The 24,473-nt window shown below is 34.8% G+C and overlaps 1 protein-coding gene across 2 annotated transcripts in view; it reads left to right on the forward strand.

Moving 5' to 3' along the window:
• The window catches only part of LOC114932521 (zwei Ig domain protein zig-8), a 101,395-nt gene that overhangs the window by 72,473 nt on the left and 4,449 nt on the right, over nt 1-24,473 (forward strand). The window contains exons 3-7 of one of the 2 annotated variants that reach the window (XM_085479837.1): nt 5,426-5,636; nt 6,049-6,102; nt 12,037-12,200; nt 13,274; nt 17,806-17,958. In XM_085479837.1, coding sequence (XP_085335963.1) covers nt 5,426-5,636; nt 6,049-6,102; nt 12,037-12,200; nt 13,274; nt 17,806-17,958 — 583 coding nt within the window. Of the gene's footprint in view, nt 1-5,425; nt 5,637-6,048; nt 6,103-12,027; nt 12,201-13,273; nt 13,275-17,801; nt 17,959-24,473 lie in introns of both variants that reach the window. The other variant, XM_085479836.1, reaches the window with a different exon arrangement.

Below are 24,473 nucleotides of genomic sequence, written 5' to 3' on the forward strand. Positions count from 1 at the left end.
ATACACCACCCACGCCGCAACACGCCGTATAACGTGTTGTGCCGCATGGTGAATCCCTCCACCATTCTAATGTTATTGCCGAAGCAACCGCCATCCCTTTTCTCGCGAAGGCTGCATTATGCGGCGCTGCATTCCACTACAGGCGGATTCCTTCGTGGTTACGAGGTATTTTCTCTCGGAGGAAGTCCAATCGAGATTTACATCGAATTATTATTATTATGGATTATGGCATTCACATTCATTTTCTTATGTGAAAATATGTAGATTTTTTACGAGAGAAGCATCTTTTCAATTTTTACACTTATCAAAGTTTGAGGAACTTGCTCCGAAAAACTATCTCGATCTAGCTCCAATTTTCGAAAATAAAAAAAAAACAAACAGTACATAATTACGAGCTATTTATGAGCTCAGAAATTTTAAGCTCGTCGCATTAAGCAGCAATTTATTACTTTTTGTGAATACTTTTTATACATTTAGATATCTTAACATAACGAGGCTTCAAAAATATTAACGAGCCGGTTATTCTTACATTCTCAAATTTTCTAGTATACAGATATGTATAGGTTTTTTTTTCCTAATTGAATTGAATGAATTTGAATTTTTGGTGTAACAAGCCTTCAAAAATTTCAAACTATTATCGTAATTGAGAATAGAGATAATTCTATCAGAGTGATTTCTAGAAGATCACGCTGCGCAGGTTTATATATCCGCATTCGTATATAGAATTGCATATGCAAAAAAATTCTCATTAGCGCTTTAAATTCTTCTGTACTCAATTTGTCACCAATGTGACGAATTCATAATTTTTGTTTTATTTATTTTTGAAAGATGGAGGGTAACTCAACAGAGATCTCCAGGAATGTAAATATAGAGATAATTATGTTTCATCGCGTGCTTATAAAATGTTAACTCAGTTTTCTCCCCTCTGTACATATAATGGAAAGCCATTACTCTTAATCCTCTTGATACTCTTAATACGATGTTTTATTAATATTGTTATAAAATTATTGACACATCCAAAGTGGATTAGTAATTTGTCACATAATATAATTTTACGTAATTAATCTCGAGCATACAATGTCAAATGTGGAATTGCGCAATGTATATATTTCTCTGAAAGCCTAAAATTTATTTCGTTAATAAGATAAATACGATGCATATTTATTAATGTTGATGCAAAAATCCATAAATTAGCTGTCAACCAGTAGTTGTAATACATGAAAGAAGGATCGTGATCGATTTTTATGCTATTATTTTTAGATGTAATTAATTTTAAACATATTTTCTCTTTTTTACTTTTTCTTTATATAACGCATATAAGATGTATAATCTATATATTGTCTATATACATATACTTATGTGTGTGGCATGTGTGCAGGATCCGAGCAAATCCCCTTTTTGTTTAAAATAATTGTTCAAACTGATGCATATATAATGCATTCGCATGTAATTAAATTCTTAGTAACAATTTCCGTAATAATATACGTCATACAATAGTAGGTTGCGCATGGAGCATATGTAAATCCTGCTCGTTTCATCTTTCGCCGATTCTGCCTTGGTAGAATCATTACGCGTTTGCGTATTCAACATGAGAAACCTTTAGTTAATTATAGATGCGCTCGCTCTCCTTACAACGTCGCTTATGCATAAGCACATTATATTGCAAACACATGTCGTACAATCCGCTGGTTGCTTTGTATTCACAAGAACGGTTGCAATTTAGCTGGAACGTGCTTCTTTACGAACGAAAGCAATTTACAGAAGTGAAGCGTTAGGAGGAGATTATTTAATACACAAATTTTTTTTACTAATTATATCTTTGGCAATATACATATATAACAAATTTGATTTTTCCACCTCTCTGGTTTCTTTGTACTCCAAATAGCTTTCTTCTGTTCTTTCAGATTAGCAATGCAAAGATTTATAATGACGCGGCAAAGGATTTATCGGATTAGGAATAAAACGAGATGTTTTATTAAAACTGAACGGCACCCGATAATCAAATACATCAAACTGCGAATCAGACCGATAAAATCGGGAAAAGCAAGTTGCTAGAAAGAGAGAGGGAGAGAGAGAGAGAGAGAGAGCGTGTATCAGTACACTGCGGTATTCCGCCGTCGATTTAATTACCGATTAATCTAGACTTCTTTTGTTCCCTTTGAATAATGTCTACGTTCGCCCGACCAGAGATCGCTCGTGTATCACCGCGCTTGTTTTAATAACGACGATAAATCTCGAGTCCCACCGCCATGCCGACGGAATATTCGAGACTCCGTTGTCTCTTTTTTTTGTCAACCAGATTATTGGACTCCTCGTAGTCTCGATGTCACGTCGATGGGACATTCTCGATTGTATCTGACGATACTGCTAGTGATGAATCAAAGAAATTCGCACGATTTAATTTCTCAAATATATATATATATATATATATATATATATATATATAATCTCTAAATATAGAAAGATTATATCTGAAATTTTTATTTAAATAATTCCTTATTGGATTAACTTTTTGTACTAAGATTAAGAGATCGCCAATCGTTATGCTTGAGAAAATACAATCGCCTTTTAATATTTAATATAATTATAAACAACGATTATAAAAATACATTTGCATAATAATACACCGCAATATGCATCTGTACATCATTATAAGCATCTTTCAATCTATAAGCGAATCTTATATATATATATATATATATATATATATATAATCTTTAAATATAGAAAGATTATATCTGAAATTTATATTTAAATAATTCCTTATTGGATTAACTTTTTGTACTAAGATTAAGAGATCGCCAATCGTTATGCTTGAGAAAATACAATCGCCTTTTAATATTTAATATAATTATAAACAACGATTATAAAAATACATTTGCATAATAATCCACCGCAATATGCATCTGTACATCATTATATAAGCATCTTTCAATCTATAAGCGAATCTTAACTTCGGAGTAATAAGATTAAACTGAAAATTGGCGCAACGCTTGGAATTCCCGTCACTACTTATGACATTATTAAAACCCATTCTAAGCCGACGTGGCGACGGATGTCTCACGTTTTTGCGGCCGCGAATCGATAACTTTTTCGATACGCCGTAGTGGCAACAAATCATCAAGGGTATCATGTATTCCCAGGCGTTCCTCGACGAAACTAATACACGATGAAACATCTCATGGCATAGCCAATGGCAAAATGGTAACTGGGTATAAACCGGAAATGACTACCAGCCGATAACCGGATATCTAATATCCGACCGTTTGGCCGACCGAGTGCCGAAAAATATGAGAATCGGATAAGCCACGGCACACTGTCCAGTAACCATATTCATCGGATTGCATCTTTTGCTGGAGACGCTGCACTCGCAAAAATTTCTTCCTTGTTTCATCAAATGTCCGCTGAGACTGAACATTTTATTAGAATGGTTTCACGAACTTATTATTAAAGAAGACCGACAAGCAGGAACGATTCAAAACTAAAATTTAATCAAGAAATGGACAATATACAATCATTTAATTGAAATAAATGCAGAAAATAATTATAAAGTTATAGAAAATAATTAGAGATCAAGATTATATATAAATAATTTTTTAAAAGAATATTTTCCCCCCAAAAATATAAGAATGATTAATTATCTTGTGTGTAGTGCGAAATCCTCTACATCAATTTTCGTAGTATCTTTACACTGATGCTCAAGCTCTCTAATTATTTGAATTATTTGTTAATTGCTATACATTGATATTGCGCAATATATGAATGTTAATTGATGAAGCAGGACGGTTGAAATTTATTAGTTTAGTAATGTTTTCGAAGTAGGTTGCTTGCGAGACTTTAGCGTTAATACAACGCAGGGGAAAATACAAGAAAGAGAATGAGTAATCAGAGAGAATTACATAGCACTCGGCTGACTTAAAACGGATATATTGTTTGAGTCTCCTAACTTGTCGCGTTTTGTTTAAAAATTCTTAAAAAAAGAGGACGAAGAGAATTGTATTATAATATTAATAAATTATAGACTTTAGGAATCTCTGTAAAAACAGTTAGTTAAATTATATGTATTATTTATGTAAACAGATAAAATATTTAGAAGAGTGTAATAATTGAAATTAAGATTAATAATCAATAGACGTTTAATGTCTATGCTTTATTCATTAAAACATTTAATTTAGTATTTAAAGTAGAACAGAATTGGAAGATTTAAAATCTCTTAAGTAATGGCATTTATGATATAATAAAAAATTCAAATAATTAGAAAAAAATTTCCTTCCAAATAACAGCATTTGACTATTTCATAAAAAAATATATGTAGATCTCATTTAACATTAATTTTTACCGTAATCGATAGAGAAATGTTTCTAAAGGGAAAGAGAATACTGATTATAGGTAATACGCTATCACTGACACAGTATCGATGATAATTAATAATAATTGCGTGCCGCTCGAGTAATCGAGCATCCATTAGCGCCATTACGCCCATCGTTGCGTTACCATCCTACGCGCCGCATGTTCTCGCTTCCGCTCCATTAACTTTATTATTATCGCGTCGTAATGTATTATTATGTATTACGACGTGTTACGTGTTCGGTCGGGGTCGTGCGCGCCGAACGAGGGAAATAAGTCGTACTGCAAGGAAGAGAGAGGGATGTTGATTTACGCGAGGCGAGTGCACGTTCCGCGCGAGCCTTCTCGGATTTTAAGGAGAACGGTCGTCGCACCGATACGACGGGCGTTTGCGGTCTCACGTATCGGCTAAATGACGCCACTCTGACAAATGCGCGTCATCAACGGTGTCTGGCAACTTTACGTTTCCCGAGTGCCGCTATTATCGAGTACGCGTCCAACCACTACCCCTAGTTCGTGCCGTTACAACGAAAGATCCTGCAGGAAGTACAGTTGCGAACCGCCATATTCGTCTCTTATTTACTCGAGATATTTTCGCACTTAAGTAAAGAGTATCATGTGGTAATGTCGGAAATGCTAGGATTTTTATTTAATTTTTTTAAGCATTCGAAAAGATTGTCTTCGTATTTTTTTTTTTTTTTTTACTTAGATTAATTTGTATAGATTGTTCAGATTATTCACATTTAACAAGTCATAATATTAAGCGACAGGATATGACTTGGTATAGAAAAAGTTGCATTCAATTAAATGCACAATTATTTTGTAATTTACTCTCAAGATTTATATGACATTTTAATTATTTTAATTTTAAATTGTCATTATTATATAATTCTAATCTTGCTTTAAAAAATTTACTTCTATATATATATATATATATTTTCTGTATATAATTATCTATAATAAATAAGATAAAAGGTTCGCAAAAGATTAAAGATACATTTCTTAATTGATACATTTCTAAAATTGTCAAGATTGTTGAATGTTTCCTTATTTCAGTAAATTGCATTTCTGATTTCAGGTTTCCTGGATGAGAAGCAAGGACCTCCATATTCTCACTTCGGGATATTACTCGTTCAGCTCGGATCCACGATTTGGAGTCCAGCATGTGCCAGGCAGCGATGTCTGGACTCTCAGGCTGGATAACGCCAGAGAGACGGATTCTGGCAAGTACGAGTGCCAGGTCAATACGGAACCTAAGATCATGTATGCAGTGCAGCTCTCAGTACGAGGTGATTGTCGTCCCACTTCACATTTCGTGCTTTACGTTTGCTCCTCATACGACAATTTACGATAGCAACTCCACATTTTTATACGAAATCACAATTTTTTATTAAAATTTTCACGAAAATCAAATACAATTGAATATCTTTATAATATGATGTGCAAGCACATAAAATTGGAACGTATTAAAAATATATTTATTGACATATATTCCTTAAATTAATCTCTTGAATTGATAAAATATAAGTTATTTAACACACACAATAGGTTGTATATAATTCAAAAAATTAAAGTAAAAAATATGCTAAAAATTTAACTTGATAAAGATTTAAGATTAAGATTTGTGAATTATTACATTTTGTTTTTTTTTTGCATTTTATAACGATATAATTTTGTCATTAAAAATGTTTGTATTTCTAGATCCGGACCAACCGGAGGGATACGATGAACCATATTCTCAGCAGACGCGTATAAGTAAGTATATATATCGTGAACGTAATGCATATTTCTAGCCTCTGCGTTTCTGACACGCATGAAGCGTGAAATTTCTTTAGTTCCAGTCTCTATCGAATCGCTTGTATATTTAAAGACATGACTGAAAAGCGTGTTCCCATTAACGCTAAACAGACTGTCGGCAATAACGGTAAAAGTGTCAAACGGATAAATTAAATCCTGTTAATTATAAAAACTTTGTATATTGAGATTTCTTATAATAGTTTTATACATTTTTATATTTAAACAAATGTTTCATATTTAAAAAAATTCCTGATTACCAATGCGCGCATCGATAAAAATACAATCTGCTTAATTCAAAGAAAAATTTAAATTTATTTACAGACTTTTATGGATACTACTTGCTTATAATATAATAAATGTAAACTAAATAAAAATGTTACGTATTTATAGCCATATTAATTTTTTATTTTTTAACTAAATTTTTGACTTTATTTGCTACATTTTTAGTACTGCATAAATATTGTATTATTTTTTTTAAATTTGTAAAATCTCATATTATATATGTAAATATAGCTATAACGATTGAAATTAATTATTGAAATTTATATGATCATATATGCATATTTGCATTTTGTTGTGGCTCTTTTACTGACGCTGGACTTATTTTACTGTCTGTGATATCAGTGATAATATTTTGCGCAGACTTGCATAATTAATTTCCTGCGTAATCAGCATTAGCCGAATCGAGTGTGCGCGCTATATATAAAATGGACCGCCTGTATCGTACAGTCTGAAATTATATCATGCAAATTATTTTATGAATTTCTTGATCGGCACAGAAAGTCGGACGAGCGTACAATTATGCAATCAAAACTTTGTTGGAAGTTACGCGCGGATCACGATAATGCGGTCGGTTAAGAAGCTTTATTTTTTCTTTTTTTCAAATCCATCTGTTTCTGCATTTTATCGATATATGTGCCATGGATGATGAGCGTAATTAAATGTGCGTGATGAACATTATCTCGCAATAAAAATTTTCGCTGATATAAATCTGTAAAATGCTCTCTGGTGCAAAGATTGACCTAGTTACCAAGAGGTTTGAAAATATAACTTTCATCGCGCAAGCGACTGGCAATTTCCGCTTTGTTTTACCACTTGGAAAGTAGCGGAACCGAAAGCACTGGTTGAATCGTCGTTAAGATTGCATCAGTTGGAAAAAGCGCGATTAATCAGCCGCGAGGTACAGCGCTAAGCTTACTGATAATTATCGAGCGAAGAAAACGCGCTTTCTTGTAATACAATCGTTACAAATGTAAGGTATCACTGTCGCCATTAATTCTGTTTTTAGTATTTCACCGACACGACATAGGTAACATGATTAATACGGCTATACACTGGAAATTTCTAAAGAAATTATATTTATCGGTTATCAAATTATTCGTCTTTATATTTTATATCTATAAATATAATATAAATAAATTTTGAGTATATATTTTTTGTATTATTTATTTTGATATATGTAATAATTTATTTAGCAAATGTTTGTTCAATCCTTATTTTCACATTAATTTTAATAAATTACAATATATATATATATGTGTGATTTTTATTTTTATTGTGTATTATTACTATACTTGTAATGGCTGAATCTGTTATATCTATTATTCAGTTGTTTTACATTTTTTAAAACTACACTATTTAGGTTTATGGAGATTTAAAAGCATGTCTGTGAAATTGATCGTATTGGAAATTGCTTAAAGCTATGTTGGTCACAACACTCACAACTATATCGGAAATATATAATAAAATCCATAACCTGTATAGGATAGTCAATACTATAAACGCGAGATTAACTTGAACTTTCACGAGTGGTGTTACAACGTATGTTCAAAACTTGCGCGATACCTGTTTACCGCTTTAGATGGCGAACTTTTGAACGAGGAACCAACGTTATTTCTGTTGTTCGCTGTAATACTCTATGAAACTTTAGTGGGAGTATTATATGAAAGTTTATTATCATATTTGCGCATATCACATGTGCGTAAGCAACTAACAATAAGTACTTGGACCGTTTTGAGTCTAATTCTCAATGTTCAGTGATTTGAAAGCAATAGTTTAACGTCCATCTAAATGCAGGGAAAATTATTTCGCTTATTCGTAATTGTGTATTTTCATAAAACAAAAATCATATAAATTATCATCAAAGTTTCGTTTGCAAGAAATATAATAATTGGAAAGTCGATATTAATGACGTATCACATCTTTTATAAATATATCAATAAACTCAGAGGCGCGGCTCTCATCTTAGTACACCGAATACCCTTTAAAAAATCATTAAAAGCCGCTTTTTATTTTTCCTGCAGAACCGAACGACATCAATCACTTAGGATAAGTGCGACACCGTTCTGGCTTTGACGCTCGTGATCCGTCGTCGTCGATTCTTCTTCTTGCGAACTTTCTTCAGTCGCTTCATAATTCTTTTTAAGTAATGTCGTCTTATTTCAGACATATCGTCCTCTCTTTCCTGACGCCTTCGACGTTCTTGAATTTTTGCTTTTTCGTTGATGTTCAAACGACAGATTACGGGATATCACGTTCTCTCATTGGAACATATTCTCTTGGTATCATCTTTCAAAAAATTTGGTTCGGCAAAAATTTGCGAAATTGCCGAAAAATAATACACATATTATTGGACAATACGTTTTTCGACTTCTTTTCAACTCTCTTACATTATTTTTAATTTTCATGCACAGAAATCTAAACACACAATAAAATTATTATATTTCTTCGCATATTGTACTCTGAAATATAGTTGCATCGACTTAATAGCAAAGTTGCAACCAAGAATATTTCTTTTCGTATTACGACGTGTTTCCGCTCAGAACACTCCACGTAGTTTCACTCGACTAATAAATATACTCGCGCCAAGTTTCTTCTCGCTTTTGTTCGCGATATATGCAAGACTTAAAGATGGTCTCAGATCGCTGCCAGCTATATTGTCGAAGTTTCGCGACAGATAAATACAAGGGAAACAAAGCAAAGGAAAATACAACGCGCTCCGCGCGTACACGAATAATAATATGACATAATGGCACAGTAAATTTTTCCTCCATGCAATTTTGCTCGAGATACATATATATGTATATTATTGCACCAATAAAACTATACATTATTACGATAATAAAATATAATTTGTTAGCTTACAATTAACAATGATTTTATTACAATTATAATATTATTAAATTTCTTCTGATATTTAATTTTAAGTAAATATAAATTTTGTTATTTATATATATGTATATTCGGATAATCTTTTTTTTGAAATTATGCACGTACATATATTCGACATATCGACATTTAAGAATTGTTACTCAGAGAGGGAATGTTTGCGGATCACGAGAGAATTTATCCATAAAGTTTTCGGCAAGAAAAAGACAAGCGGGACCGTACTCAGGAAAGAACCGTTGGTGAGCGAGTTTACAGTAATAACAGCATAACATAATATTTCGCTAGAGGGAACGCAGTCGTCACCGGATTCATTTAAGTCTAATAGGATTATCCTTAATCCCGCGGTCCCACCGTGGCTTCTCCGTATCCTTTTCTTCGTCGTCCACCGAGAGTTCAGAGTTCTAAGGGATAGGAACGGTCCGCTAAATGAGTCTCGACCGCAGTTCTCGTGTTGAATAATGTATACGTGCCTCGATATTTTTATACAGGGCACACCGAGAACTCTACTTTCGACCATTTTTTTTTCTTTTCTCTAAAGGTAATGATGAATTATTAATCTATTCGGAGAAAAGTTACAATACATTAGTAGTCAAGATTACTCACGAAAAATATGTACAAACAGTATTGCATTGTACGAAATTATTTCATTATAATTAGATCCACATCATGTAACTATAGACATATCTGTTCCTCATTTACATTATTATTTTACGACGATATAAACATTCTATTTGTATGTAAATTCTTTTTTATAAAAAGGGAGTCACACATATTTTTAGATAAAAATGAGCGGTCTACCGTATATAAACACTCGATGCACTATGAAAGGAAAATGAGACTTTGTTTCGTCAAGCGACCAAAGTTTATAACTGGAAGCTCTCTCGTAATTTATCATATATGTAATGGGGAACCGAAGAGTGGTTTTCAAGGCGAGGTACACTTTATAAAAGCTGATGCACATAGTGATGCGTGGTAGCTCGCGCGTATTAAACGAGTACTTGTCCCTGCTTTCTAAATTAAAATGTACAAGCCTGACAGTACATCTCTACGTATGTGAGAGTGTGTTACTACACATATTTCTTGCTACTTCAGCGTACTCTACTTTGTGCCGCGTCGGCGGAGCACCGGCGTAACGAAAGTGGATATAACCCTGGCATTAATTAAAATCATTGCATAACATTCGTCAAGTGTTCTTGATGGAACGCGCTAAAGCGCCCATCCTCGTATCGCCGGGTTTCTTTTTACCGGAAGAGGAGGAAGAATGTAGACTTAGAATGCGTTAATCCCGCTTGTCGAGATATTAAAATCGAGGACGGATTGCGTCAATTAGAGAGTATTCGCGATACATCACGCTCGCTATGACGCTGTCAATTAAAAAATTGCAAATCCTTTTGCATATGCTGCCGTTTGTTCACCGTTTCGACATCGAACGAATCTCGCTGAGATTTTTTAATAAAAGTCTCTTTACAAATTAGAGAAATATTACATACATATAGGTGTGCAAATATCTTAAAAATAATCTCTTTTGTTTACAAACTTATATTGGTTTTGTGGTGTACAGCAAATATAAATAATAGAACACCGATTAAATTCATGTTGAATATATAATGGATTCTACTACTTGTCATATTTATCGTATTTTTTTAAAATTGCAAAGTATATACAAATTTTTTTCACTTAGTTTAATTTAATCGAAATTATATTATTCTTTGATAACATAATGCATGCATAAAAATATATTAATTAATTATGCAATGCATAAAAATTCAATTAAATCTTTAACAGAAAATTAAAATCAAAAAATTGAATTTTCTACAAGAATACTTGCATCTCCATTAGACTCACGCGTCCGCTACGCTGCGCGTCTCGCGCGCGACTGACCCTCACCACTGTCACCGTTCTGCGCAGTGGTGTCGTCAACCGATGACGAAACAACTTTACAGTCGCAATGACGGGATCAGTCAGCAGTCTCGCGCGAGACGCGCAGCGTGATGGACGTGGGGGGATTTGCAAGTTTAATGGAAATATAAGTAGGTATTTTGATCAAAAGATTCTTGTAGAAAATTCTATTTTTTTATTTACATTTCCTTGTTAAAAATTTAAATATTGAAGTTTATACATTGCATAATTAATTAATATATTTTTATGCATGCATTGCAATAAAAATTTTTTATTTATGCGTTGCTTGTTTTAATGTTTTATTATCAAAGGATAATGTAACTTCGCTTCGCGCGCGTAATTATATTCGATTAGATTAAACAAAATAACGAAAAGAGAAAGATATATTCTATGTATAGTGCACATCTGATGCTGAGTAATCAAATATAAGTTTTTATGCGGAAATATTATGATTTAATGTATTTATAAAATAAATAGTCAATATTATATGTATATATAGACACATCAAAATAATATTTTTGCAAAACTATATTGAGCTTCGTAGAGCTAAAATTCCAAAGAATTTTTACATGAAAATTTATGTGATTGGTTCTTATAAGATCTTGCAGTTTTTAAAGCAGAGTGTCAGTTAAGGAACTCTAATTACATTTCTCCTCGAAGCCAAGATTCCGGGAAACTTCGGATTCGGTTAGGAAATTCGCTGGCGCTCTGCAGCGCATTATGGTTACCCTCAACCATCGGATATGCGCGTAATCTCGTCACGACGCGGTCATTCAATTGCTTCTCACAGCCACCGCATGATATTTGTCCGAACATGACTTCCAGGTTACGAGAGTACAGCTCCGGTGGCGAACATAATAGGACCCCAGGAGCAAAGGGTGCCGTCGGGCTCGACGATCACCCTGAGGTGCGTCATATTGTCGCCGTATCAGACCCGTCCCATCAGGGGTGTACAATGGCTTCGGGATAACAAACTCCTAACATTCCAGGTAATGCAGCCTCAGCTGGATACGCGGGGCCGCACTAATGAAATTTCTGTTTGACGACCGAGAGAATCGGAAGGGGAGAGAGGAAAAAAAGGAGCGATCATATATCATGAACGCCTGACGCGAAGGGATATAGGTCACATGGTCCCCATCGTCGTGTCTTTCACATTTTGTTTGCGTAGTAGCCTGCGTCGGCTGTTTCTTTCAACGCGATACGCGGTGGTTGGAAAGGTTGATCGATTTGACAGTCGATGTGGTTTTGTCGCGATTATCTGGTATATACGTGCTTGTGTGACGCGACGTCTTTAGAAACAGCTGGAATCGATTTTCTTTAGCTGATATTTTTTCTCTCATTATTTACTGCTTGTTATTATTAAAACACATTTCATAAACTTTATTTTTATACGGAAAATTATAATATATATTGGCATATATTTATGAATTTTTTAATAAATTAACTTCTGACGCTTCAAAGTTGCTAATTTGTGTAAAGTACCGTAATGTAAAAATTTTTAAACGACGTCGATAAATCTGATATTACAACTTTATCTTGGATGCACGTACTAAATTTTATTATTCCCTCGAATGCGTGACTCGTAACTTGATGTATTCTCAGAGAGAGAGAGAGAGCTAGTTTATCATATTAAATAATTTTATTTTTATATATTGATTTATAGATGTGTAGTCTGAATAAGTTTATATTTATTCTATTGATTTGAATGATAATATAAGTGCATTTACATTTATTGGCATATATAAAAATATGGATTGGAATTAAAATAACGGAACGTCAATGTATAAATGAAATATGATGAACAATATATAGAAGTATATAGATATAAAACACATATAAAAGCAAACTACTCATATATTTTCCTCTGATTTTTTTAAATACATGGAATTATATATGACAAAACTCTAATCTACAGAAAAATAATTCTATGTATGCAATTTTTAAATAATAGTTCCGGCGAGTAAACATTTTTTAATAATTTTTAAAATTTTTTAATGTCCGATTTCAGCACGACACTCGAGCAAAGGGTGTCGTGCTGAGTATATATCGCAGTTCTAGGAAGAGTTTTGGCTAGTTCTCGTAGAGTTCTATGCTCTGCAATTATTATTAATAATAGTTCCGGCGATTAAACATTTTTTAATAATTTTTAAAATTTTTTAATGTCCGATTTCAGCACGACACTCGAGCAAAGGGTGTCGTGCTGAGTATATATCGCAGTTCTAGGGGGAGTTTTGGCTAGTTCTCGTAGGGTTCTATGCTCTGCAATTATTTTTAAAAATAGTTCCGGCGAGTAAACATTTTTTAATAATTTTTAAAATTTTTTAATGTCCGATTTCAGCACGACACTCGAGCAATAGTATAGTTATCGAGTGTCGTGCTGAAATCGGACATTAAAAAATTTTAAAAATTATTAAAAAATGTTTACTCCCCGGAACTATTATTGAAAATAATTGCAGAGCATAGAATACTACGAGAACTAGCCAAAACTTTCCCTAGAACTGCGATATATACTCAGCACGACACCCTTTGCTCGAGTGTCGTGCTGAAATCGGACATTAAAAAATTTTAAAAATTATTAAAAAATGTTTACTCGCCGAAACTATTTTTAAAAATAATTGCAGAGCATAGAACTCTACGAGAACTAGCCAAAACTCTTCCTAGAACTGCGATATATACTCAGCACGACACCATTTGCTCGAGTGTCGTGCTGAAATCGGACATTAAAAAATTTTAAAAATTATTAAATAATGTTTAATCGCCGGAACTATTATTAATAATAATTGCAGAGCATAAAACTCTACGAGAACTAGCCAAAACTCTTCCTAGAACTGCGATATATACTCAGCACGACACCCTTTGCTCGAGTGACGTGCTGAAATCGGACATTAAAAAATTTTAAAAATTATTAAAAAATGTTTACTCGCCGGAACTATTATTGAAAATAATTGCAGAGCATAGAACTCTACGAGAACTAGCCAAAACTCTCCCTAGAACTGCGATATATACTCAGCACGACACCCTTTGCTCGAGTGTCGTGCTGAAATCGGACATTAAAAAATTTTAAAAATTATTAAAAAATGTTTAATCGCCGGAACTATTATTGAAAATAATTGCAGAGCATAGAACTCTACGAAAACTAGCCAAAACTTTCCCTAGAACTGCGATATATACTCAGCACGACACCCTTTGCTCGAGTGTCGTGCTAAAATCGGACATTAAAAAATTTTAAAAATTAATAAAAAATGTTTAATTGCCGGAACTATTTTTAAAAATAATTGCAGAGCATAGAACTCTACGAGAATTAGCCAAAACTCCCCCTAGAACTGCGATATATATTCAGCACGACACCCTTTGCTCGAGTGTCGTGCTGAAATCGGACATTAAAAAATTTTAAAAATTATTAAAAAATGTTTACTCGCCGGAACTATTATTGAAAATAATTGCAGAGCATAGAACTCTACGAGAACTAGCCAAAACTTTCCCTAGAACTGCGATATATACTCAGCACGACACCCTTTGCTCGAGTGTCGTGCTGAAATCGGACATTATAAAATTTTAAAAATTATTAAAAAATGTTTAATCGCCGGAACTATTTTTAAAAATAATTGCAGAGCATAGAACTCTACGAGAACTAGCCAAAACTCTTCCTAGAACTGCGATATATATTCAGCACGACACCCTTTGCTCGAGTGTCGTGCTGAAATCGGACATTAAAAAATTTTAAAAATTATTAAAAAATGTTTAATCGCCGGAACTATTTTTAAAAATAATTGCAGAGCATAGAACTCTACGAGAACTAGCCAAAACTCCCCCTAGAACTGCGATATATACTCAGCACGACACTCTTTGCTCGAGTGTCGTGCTATAATTATCTTATTAATTATTTAAGTTATTTACTGTTAATCGACAGAACTATTATCGAAAATTATTTTGGAGGTCAGAACTATCCTAGAACTCGTAAAATGCGCCCAGAGAAATAGATATTTCTACCAGCACGACACTCTTCCGCGATGTCGTGCTATAATAGCTTATTAATTAATTAAGTTAATTATGGTTAATCGACAGAACTATTGTCGAACATTATTTTGGAGGTCAGAACTATCCTAGAGCTCGCAAATTGCGCCGTGAGAAATGAATATTTCTATTAGCACAACAAGATAAAATTTTTACAAATATCGTTTAAATTTTGTTTTTTAACTCGTAGAATGCATAGTTCGCCGGAACTATTGTTAAAATCTATCAGGAACTCTAGATCTCGTCGAAAACTATCGAAATACATGAATAAAAAATTTTTTTTGCATAAGTGTCGTGCTACGGGAAGTTAGCACGACATTTTTAAAAAATTCGTTTTTTGACCTTAAATTGACAGAACTATTTGCGAAACCTATCAGGAACTCTAGAACTCTTAAAAGTGCTACTAGAACTCATATGTTTTTTTTGAAAATCGAAAAAAGCCGTGCCAACTTCACAGAGTCCCCTCACCACTGTCACCGTTCTGCGCAGTGGTGTCGTCAACCGATGAGGAAACAACTTTACAGTCGCAATGACGGGATCAGTCAGCAGTCTCGCGCGAGACGCGCAGAGTGATGGACGTGGGGAGATTTGCAAGTTTAATGGAAATATAAGTAGGTATTTTGATCAAAAGATTCTTGTAGAAAATTCTATTTTTTTATTTACATTTCTTGTTAAAAATTTAAATATTGAAGTTTATACATTTCATAATTAATTAATATATTTTTATGCATGCATTGCAATAAAAATTTTTTATTTATGCGTTGCTTGTTTTAATGTTTTATTATCAAAGGATAATGTAACTTCGCTTCGCGCGCGTAATTATATTCGATTAGATTAAACAAAATAACGAAAAGAGAAAGATATATTCTATGTATAGTGCACATCTGATGCTGAGTAATCAAATATAAGTTTTTATGCGGAAATATTATGATTTAATGTATTTATAAAATAAATAGTCAATATTATACAATATGTATATATAGACACATCAAAATAATATTTTTGCAAAACTATATTGAGCTTCGTAGAGCTAAAATTCCAAAGAATTTTTACATGAAAATTTATGTGATTGGTTCTTATAAGATCTTGCAGTTTTTAAAGCAGAGTGTCAGTTAAGGAACTCTAATTACATTTCTCCTCGAAGCCAAGATTCCGGGAAACTTCGGATTCGGTTAGGAAATTCGCTGGCGCTCTGCAGCGCATTATGGTTACCCTCAACCATCGGATATGCGCGTAATCTCGTCACGACGCGGTCATTCAATTGCTTCTCACAGCCACCGCATGATATTTGTCCGAACATGACTTCCAGGTTACGAGAGTACAGCTCCGGTGGCGAACATAATAGGACCCCAGGAGCAAAGGGTGCCGTCGGGCTCGACGATCACCCTGAGGTGCGTCATATTGTCGCCGTATCAGACCCGTCCCATCAGGGGTGTACAATGGCTTCGGGATAACAAACTCCTAACATTCCAGGTAATGCAGCCTCAGCTGGATACGCGGGGCCGCACTAATGAAATTTCTGTTTGACGACCGAGAGAATCGGAAGGGGAGAGAGGAAAAAAAGGAGCGATCATATATCATGAACGCCTGACGCGAAGGGATATAGGTCACATGGTCCCCATCGTCGTGTCTTTCACATTTTTGTTTGCGTAGTAGCCTGCGTCGGCTGTTTCTTTCAACGCGATACGCGGTGGTTGGAAAGGTTGATCGATTTGACAGTCGATGTGGTTTTGTCGCGATTATCTGGTATATACGTGCTTGTGTGACGCGACGTCTTTAGAAACAGCTGGAATCGATTTTCTTTAGCTGATATTTTTTCTCTCATTATTTACTGCTTGTTATTATTAAAACAAATTTCATAAACTTTATTTTTATACGGAAAATTATAATATATATTGGCATATATTTATGAATTTTTTAATAAATTAACTTCTGACGCTTCAAAGTTGCTAATTTGTGTAAAGTACCGTAATGTAAAAATTTTTAAACGACGTCGATAAATCTGATATTACAACTTTATCTTGGATGCACGTACTAAATTTTATTATTCCCTCGAATGCGTGACTCGTAACTTGATGTATTCTCAGAGAGAGAGAGAGAGAGAGCTAGTTTATCATATTAAATAATTTTATTTTTATATATTGATTTATAGATGTGTAGTCTGAATAAGTTTATATTTGTTCTATTGATTTGAATGATAATATAAGTGCATTTACATTTATTGGCATATATAAAAATATGGATTGGAATTAAAATAACGGAACGTCAATGTATAAATGAAATATGATGAACAATATATAGAAATATATAGATATAAAACACATATAAAAGCAAACTACTCATATATTTTCCTCTGAGTTTTTTAAATACATGGAATTATATATGAGAAAACTCTAATCTACAGAAAAATAATTCTATGTATGCAATTTTTAAATAAAACAGTTTTGGCAATTTATCAAAATCTAAATACTTTGAATCTTGTCGTAAGTTTTGGAAAATATGAGTTTTGCTTCTATCTTTCAAGTATTCCAAAAATTTCCCGTTACTTACTTCATTTGTACATTCTTCCTCCCTAGGCAGCGCGCGGAGGAATAAGTGTGGAGACCGAAAAGGGTGCGGCACGTACAGTATCTGTGTTGATTTTGGCGGCGGTGACACAAGATGACATTGGAAACTATTCATGCAGGCCGACGGAGGGTCGATCAGCTACTGTCACTTTGGTCGTTGAGGAAGGTTAGTCACAATCTTTTTCCACTCGCATATCTTAAACCAAGTAGTATCCAAATAATTTATATTTATTAATTAGAAGTATCATTTTTTCCTCTATCTTTTTATATACGGTATTTTTATTTATAACCGCAATTTTCTCTAAAAAAAAAATATTAATTTAAAACAATATTAGACAATGAGAAAGAAATATTTTTTTTTTCCAAATGTAAGTTTCGAGATTAATTTATATATGGAACTTAGCGATCTCAAACCAAGAGATACAGTTCCGAATAATTAATTTTTCGTGCTTTGGCTCTGTTGGCCGATTTCAAAAACATCATATTTATATTAATAACAGACAAGTTAATAAAAATTGAAGATTACACACGAGACACAAAAAATGAAAAAAATATAAAATTATATATAAATATATATTTTGCGGGGCATAATGATGTAATAACAGTACACTTACGCGCGCCTCGCAATCTTCCGGGAAATCTCGCTGTCGCCGGATGTGCCCACGAACGTAGCCGGAAGCCCACCGCGGGCGCACCGATATTCCATTTCCTCCTACGCTTGCGTGTATCCTCGACGGGGTACAACCATGATGTAAAGTCGTGCCTTAGGATTACTCGAAACACTTTAAAGTTTTAAAGAGGCGGCGGTATTTCACGCCGGAGCTATTTGTCTAGCTCAGCCCCTCAGTCGCCGCGACGGGGGATGAAAAGGAACGGAAGAGGGATGGAAAAGACGGAAGACCGCTCGCTCGAGAGTGTGTATACTCCTGCGCGCGAGAGACGAGAAACGGGAATGTCCGAGGAACGAGGAATGAGGAATCGCGGAAGGAGAGAAATTGCGGTTCACAGGTAGAAGGACGGTGACGAAGAGAGAGTGGAGTTTGAGAGAAAGGAAGAAACTCGCGGAAGAGGAAGCGGTATAAGCGGAGATTCTTCCCTTTCTTCTTTCCCCGCGCAAGTTTCTCGTTACACGTTTTACTATTTTGTTTTCTTCTTTTTATCTCTCTCTCGCTCTTTCTCTCTCTATGAAATTGAAAGAGTAAATGTGAAACTAGAAGAAGGGAAGAAAATGAAAGTAAATAGTTTTAAGCACAATCGATAAAGCCGAGAGAAGAAAAAGAAAGAGATTGTTTGTTCTTCCTCTCGTTTTTACGTCGCACATTCTTAACACATTTTCTTAAAGCTAAAATACAGATTTAGATAAACTGATTGTTTCGTCGTTTATTTCCGTCTCGGAAGATTTTTCAATCTTTCTTCGCGCTCACCAAATGCTCTTCTCGTCTAAAGCAATAGACTGAAGAGAAAAATATTGTAATAAAGAAAAGGGTCTGAAAAATTATGAAGACATCAGCAAAAACCGAAAAGTACATAAGAATGTGCCAGGGTGGAAATGGAACGAATGGCACGGAAAGGGATGAAAACCGACGAAGAGAGGAAGCAGACACCGGAGGATCGTAGGGACACTTGCATGCGAAATTCACATGGGTAGTCTCTATTATCGTGAATTTCCCTTCGGAGGTTATTGCGAGGAAGCGCCCGTGGCTCGTCGTGTCGCATTTTTCCTTGAACGAAAAGCGCGTACGTACGCCCATGCCGCTATCTATCCCTTCCGCGTGTCTATTCGCGCGCTAAACGCGCCCCACGTGACTATAAATCAGAACTTAGGCAAACTCGCGGCCTCGTAGATTGCGGATTTACGCGGTTTATATGTCGCGCGGGCGAAGAAAACTATCGCCCGCGCGTAGCTAAGCGAACTGCATCGTCCGATTTTTACGAGCGTATATTGACATAAAAATATCGCGAGATACGTGAAAATGAATATCGCGCGAATCGGGGTGAAGTTTGAGAAAGAAATATGAAACATGGTAGTAATTTAATCAACCAACTCTGGCTATTTAATAATCTTTATTTAATATTCACGACGTTTCGGCCCTTATCAAGTGCTAAAACACAACTTTCTGTATAGAAACTTAATTTCTGATCTTAAAATGTGACATGATATAATGTGAAACAATTAATTATCAATATGAAACGTGAACATGAAATATGAAACGTTTATATTTTCCATTTTTTTGCTCTTGCACAATCATTTTTTTTGAAAATTAATATTTATTAAATTTGCCACGCGTATGTTAGGGGAAAATTTTATATAAAACAACAAAAGTATTCAAAAAAAGGCCAACTTATTGAGCAATATTTAAGATGTTGTATCCAATTGAAATTTATTTCATAAACAAAATATTAAATTTACAAAAAAAACCTTCCATACATATTCTCCTTATGTCATCTTAAATATTGCTCGATAAGTTGGCCTTTTTTTGAATACTTTTGTTGTTTTATACAATACACGAGCGAATAGAAATTTTAATTGATATTTTATATAAAAATTATACAAGAAATAATTTATAAATAATGACATTGTAGATATATTTTTTTAAATGACTGAAGAGAGGGAGAGAAGATTACTTTATAATAAAGAACCTTGACACTTTGACACTTTTTAATAAAGGTAAGTTTAATATATTTTAATACTGCGAATAAATAAAATTATAAATCCAAACAGCGAAAACATAATAATATTATACTTGACATAGACTTACGAAATTTCTTATTATTATTTATACGATTGTAAACACTGTTTAAATACTGTATAATACGACTCCACGTAGAATTCTCATGTTATGTCGGTGTAAATCTCCGAGAGAATATAAAATTAATACCTACGTTGCGCAGAATCGCATGAGCAACACACGTAATAAATTATCCATTTACTCGTTAAGCCAGCCCTTAATTAGTGTAACCAAGAGAAAAAAAGAAACAAGCAATTAAAAATTTATTAGCTTACGACTTGACTTAAATATCCACTATATAAATGCTGCATACAATATATAAGGTTCATTATTATTATTACGTAACTTATAATACGTGAATTTATCGAATCGCGAATGCACTGAATGCATCCCGAAGCGAGAGGACGGAAAAAATAGCGCGCGACGCATAGGAACCGCTTTTAATTCACTCGCACGTATCGCAAAACTGAATTTTCGTCTGATTGTGAGTCACTTTGCAGCAGTCACTTCACTCATGTGTGTATACGTATGCGTACGATACATCAACCGCAGGCACGATACGCGACCGCGCGAGAGCCCGGACGATAAATCAGAAGTCCGGCCACTCGTTTTCCAGTTTTGCAGATTGCGAATTCGCGCAGTTTTTATCGGTACGAACGAGCTGAGTCCGAAGAAAGTGCCATTGCAATGGGATTAAACGGGACAGCGGACATTTTTATGAGAGCGCGCGCCTGCATAAAAATATTTCTGTCGGATGACACGCAAATATCATGTACCTCGGAAAACGATATTAAAATTACAAAAGTTTCTTATTAAAAAAGATTAATAACTGAATTGTGGCAAAATAAAAAAAAATATGGTCGAAACTTTATTCTGATTTTTTTAGTCGCAGATTTATTTCGCCGTATTCAAAATTAAAAGAATTATGAAAGAATTGCGATTATTCAGCATTATTGGAAATACTTGCAATAATTTCCTCGAATCTCATTTTTGGAGCCAATTTAAAAAATGTTTCAAAAGCAGCGCACGCTTTTTCCGTATATATAACAGTGTCTGGTGAGATATCCAAACTTTTATTCTTCTTAATATTCTTATCGAAAAGCCGATGGCGGAGGAAAAGAAACTTTTCTTTTCTATCGTCTAGCGCGAGATTACCGAAGGGATAACCATTAATTGATCATCTTACGATTAATTATTGGCATTTATATCGATAGCCGGAATTAAACTGATAACTATTGTTATCAAGATTAGAAAGTTGAATTAAGATCATTAAAAACCATCGATCGTTAAAGTTCGTACGATGAAACCACGACGGCCGAGGTATTTTATTGAATTTTATTGGGACGGGCGCCGCTGACTCAATTAACAATTTGATGAACGCGCTCCGAAATATGAAAATACCTCGTGGGATTTGTAGGAGGTGAGTTAAAATAAAACACATTGGAATGTTTTCGCACGAGCTCTCGCTCGAGTTTTCGGATCGATCTGAATTTATATCGGTTACTCGAAATAAATGATCTGTGTCTTAATTAAAATACCAGCATCGCTCATGGATAGTTAATTAGTGCGAGATACTGCATTAGAATAAAATTACTTTTCTCCAAATTTAACTTTCTCATTTTCAATTTCGTTTTCTCATAACAAATAAGTAGATCATCATAGAGAAAAAGAGGAAGAGATTAACTCAGATAAAATCAAGATCCGCATGCATCTTTGTACGATCATCTTTCATTAATAATTCATAGATAATTTATATGTTAATGTTTTAATTTATACAGAAAGTATGGCCATTTATTACTCATGATGCTGAATTCGTATATAAGAAGAAAAATGATCCGAGTCAAGCGAATACATTTCTCTTATCAAATATTGTTTTCCTTTCGCTGTAATTGCCTAGTACATCAGATTCCGATCTCTTATTAAATCAGAAGAGGCATTTATGCGACGCAGTCCTTCGTTCTCGCATGCATCATCTCCTCAAGTATCCACGAACGTTTCTACCCACGAACATTCGCACGCGGCAAGAAGTGCCATTTGCGCGCGATTTGTCGAAAGCGGCGCGGGATTTAACGACTTTTGAGGAAGCCAATGCGCCGCGCGCAAAAACCTCTCGAGTGCAGTGCCAGTCCGCGGCTGATGCCGGCTTTTTGCGACGGCTCTTGCCGAGGGATGGGCTTTGGCGGCCGTCTGAGCTAATTCTTATGCGATCGTAAATAATGTCGCGCATATATCAAAACTTACAGCGACTCCCCCTATTCCGGCATCGCGTCGCAGTCGACGTTGCCATCTCCTGCGGCACTCCTACGTGTATCCTACCATCCCCTTATACCTGTATTCTCTTTCTTCGAGTTCCGAACCGCGTTTCCTTAACCAGCTCTCCAGCTTTTTTTTCTCCTTTTTTTTTCTTCGCTCTCCCGTCACTTTCCGCTCGTGCGATAGCGCGGCGTCTATCAACGGCACTTATGGTTGTGGATTTAAGATACAATTTTGCGATTCTATTGTATTAATTAAGAAAGTTAATTACGTCGGAATTCAATTTTCCTAATTGCCACATCGCCGAGTTTTCGCGCTGCTTGCGCGCCCAGAGAAGAGATCTCGCCGGGATCTGCTCATTTGCTATCCGGCTTCGTCCAGAATGACAGGTGGAGAACGCCTGAGGAGAGGGTCGAGAGAGTTTCGTTCAAAGTTCCTCTCTCTCTTTTGACCTCTTTTAATTTCACTATCTCGATTCAAACGCGGCTCTTCCTTCTTCTTGTTTCTCTTTTTTCGCTTGTCTTCGAGCTCTCACCATCTTGCCGCTCGTTCTGCGGACTTTCGATGATGGCATGAAAAAGATTCTAGTATTTAATACGATTCTCGATGTTTGCATTTCTTTTACCGCGATTCTTTCAAACATTCTCTTCGTGCATAAAAAAAATATATTACACAAACGCGAATAAAAAGAATACATTTACGACAGAAGAGAATGACATTTACATTGCAATATTGAGGAGATCGATTAAAATCGTTTACGAAACGACAAGAGAGGTAAACATGCGTTAAGTAGCTTCGTAAATCGGGACGTTCCATTGTAGCGAGTTATGATATCACTTTCCGACATCCTATGAATCCCTGGTGCCTCGGTACGTCGCCGGTTCAGTCTAGACGATTCATGGATACTTCCACGATATTTTAAATATATATCGAGCACGACGGACTGCGGAAGTTTGCAGTGAGTTTAATACCTAACGGCTCCCCAGACTGTCGTTTATACCAGCTCCAAACTCTCTGCTCTTCTGGATCTCTCTTCTCGCTCCTTATCTCGCGCTCCGTACTTCTCGCGGTGTCTCGTGTCCTCTTAACGCATAATATTATTAAATTTCCTATCCAAAATACTCGAACAAAGTGAAACTCATGTGTTTCGAGTCTCTTATACGAATTTTTCCGCACAATATGAGGATTTGTAAATTCCATGGAATTCATTTATTTCATTTGATACAACAATACGCACACTTTAATGGATATATCTTCTGAGCCAGTTAAAGCGCTCGTATTAGTCCAGATACAGTATGGATTATAGCGGCTCGACAAATGGATTTAAACTAAGGCCCTTGATCCTTTAACTTTCTCGTTTATTATGCGAAGAAATCTCTGAAAATATTTTATATTCATTATATTTATCTATCCGAAATTTATATTATATTAGCCGGGTACAAAGTAATTATTTTTAAATATGCAGGCAGAGAATGGCAAAGCGGTAAATCGCGTATATTAACTAAAGATTTCCATTTTTAAACAACTTTGTACTCTTTTCGCCTCGCTTCAGGCATAATTCTGTAAAGCCAGCCAGCAGTTTCCGAGACACTGTCTAAAGGAGTTGCTAAAAGCGGGCGGATGAGCTAAAGTGCAACTTACTTGTGAACTTTCAACGCTCGTAGATCATTATAATTTCGCACGGCTATCATGCACGTTC

This window comes from Nylanderia fulva, unplaced genomic scaffold, assembly GCF_048542155.1.
Source record: "Nylanderia fulva isolate GAGA-0341 unplaced genomic scaffold, ASM4854215v1 Scaffold13, whole genome shotgun sequence".
NCBI lineage: Eukaryota > Metazoa > Arthropoda > Insecta > Hymenoptera > Formicidae > Nylanderia > Nylanderia fulva.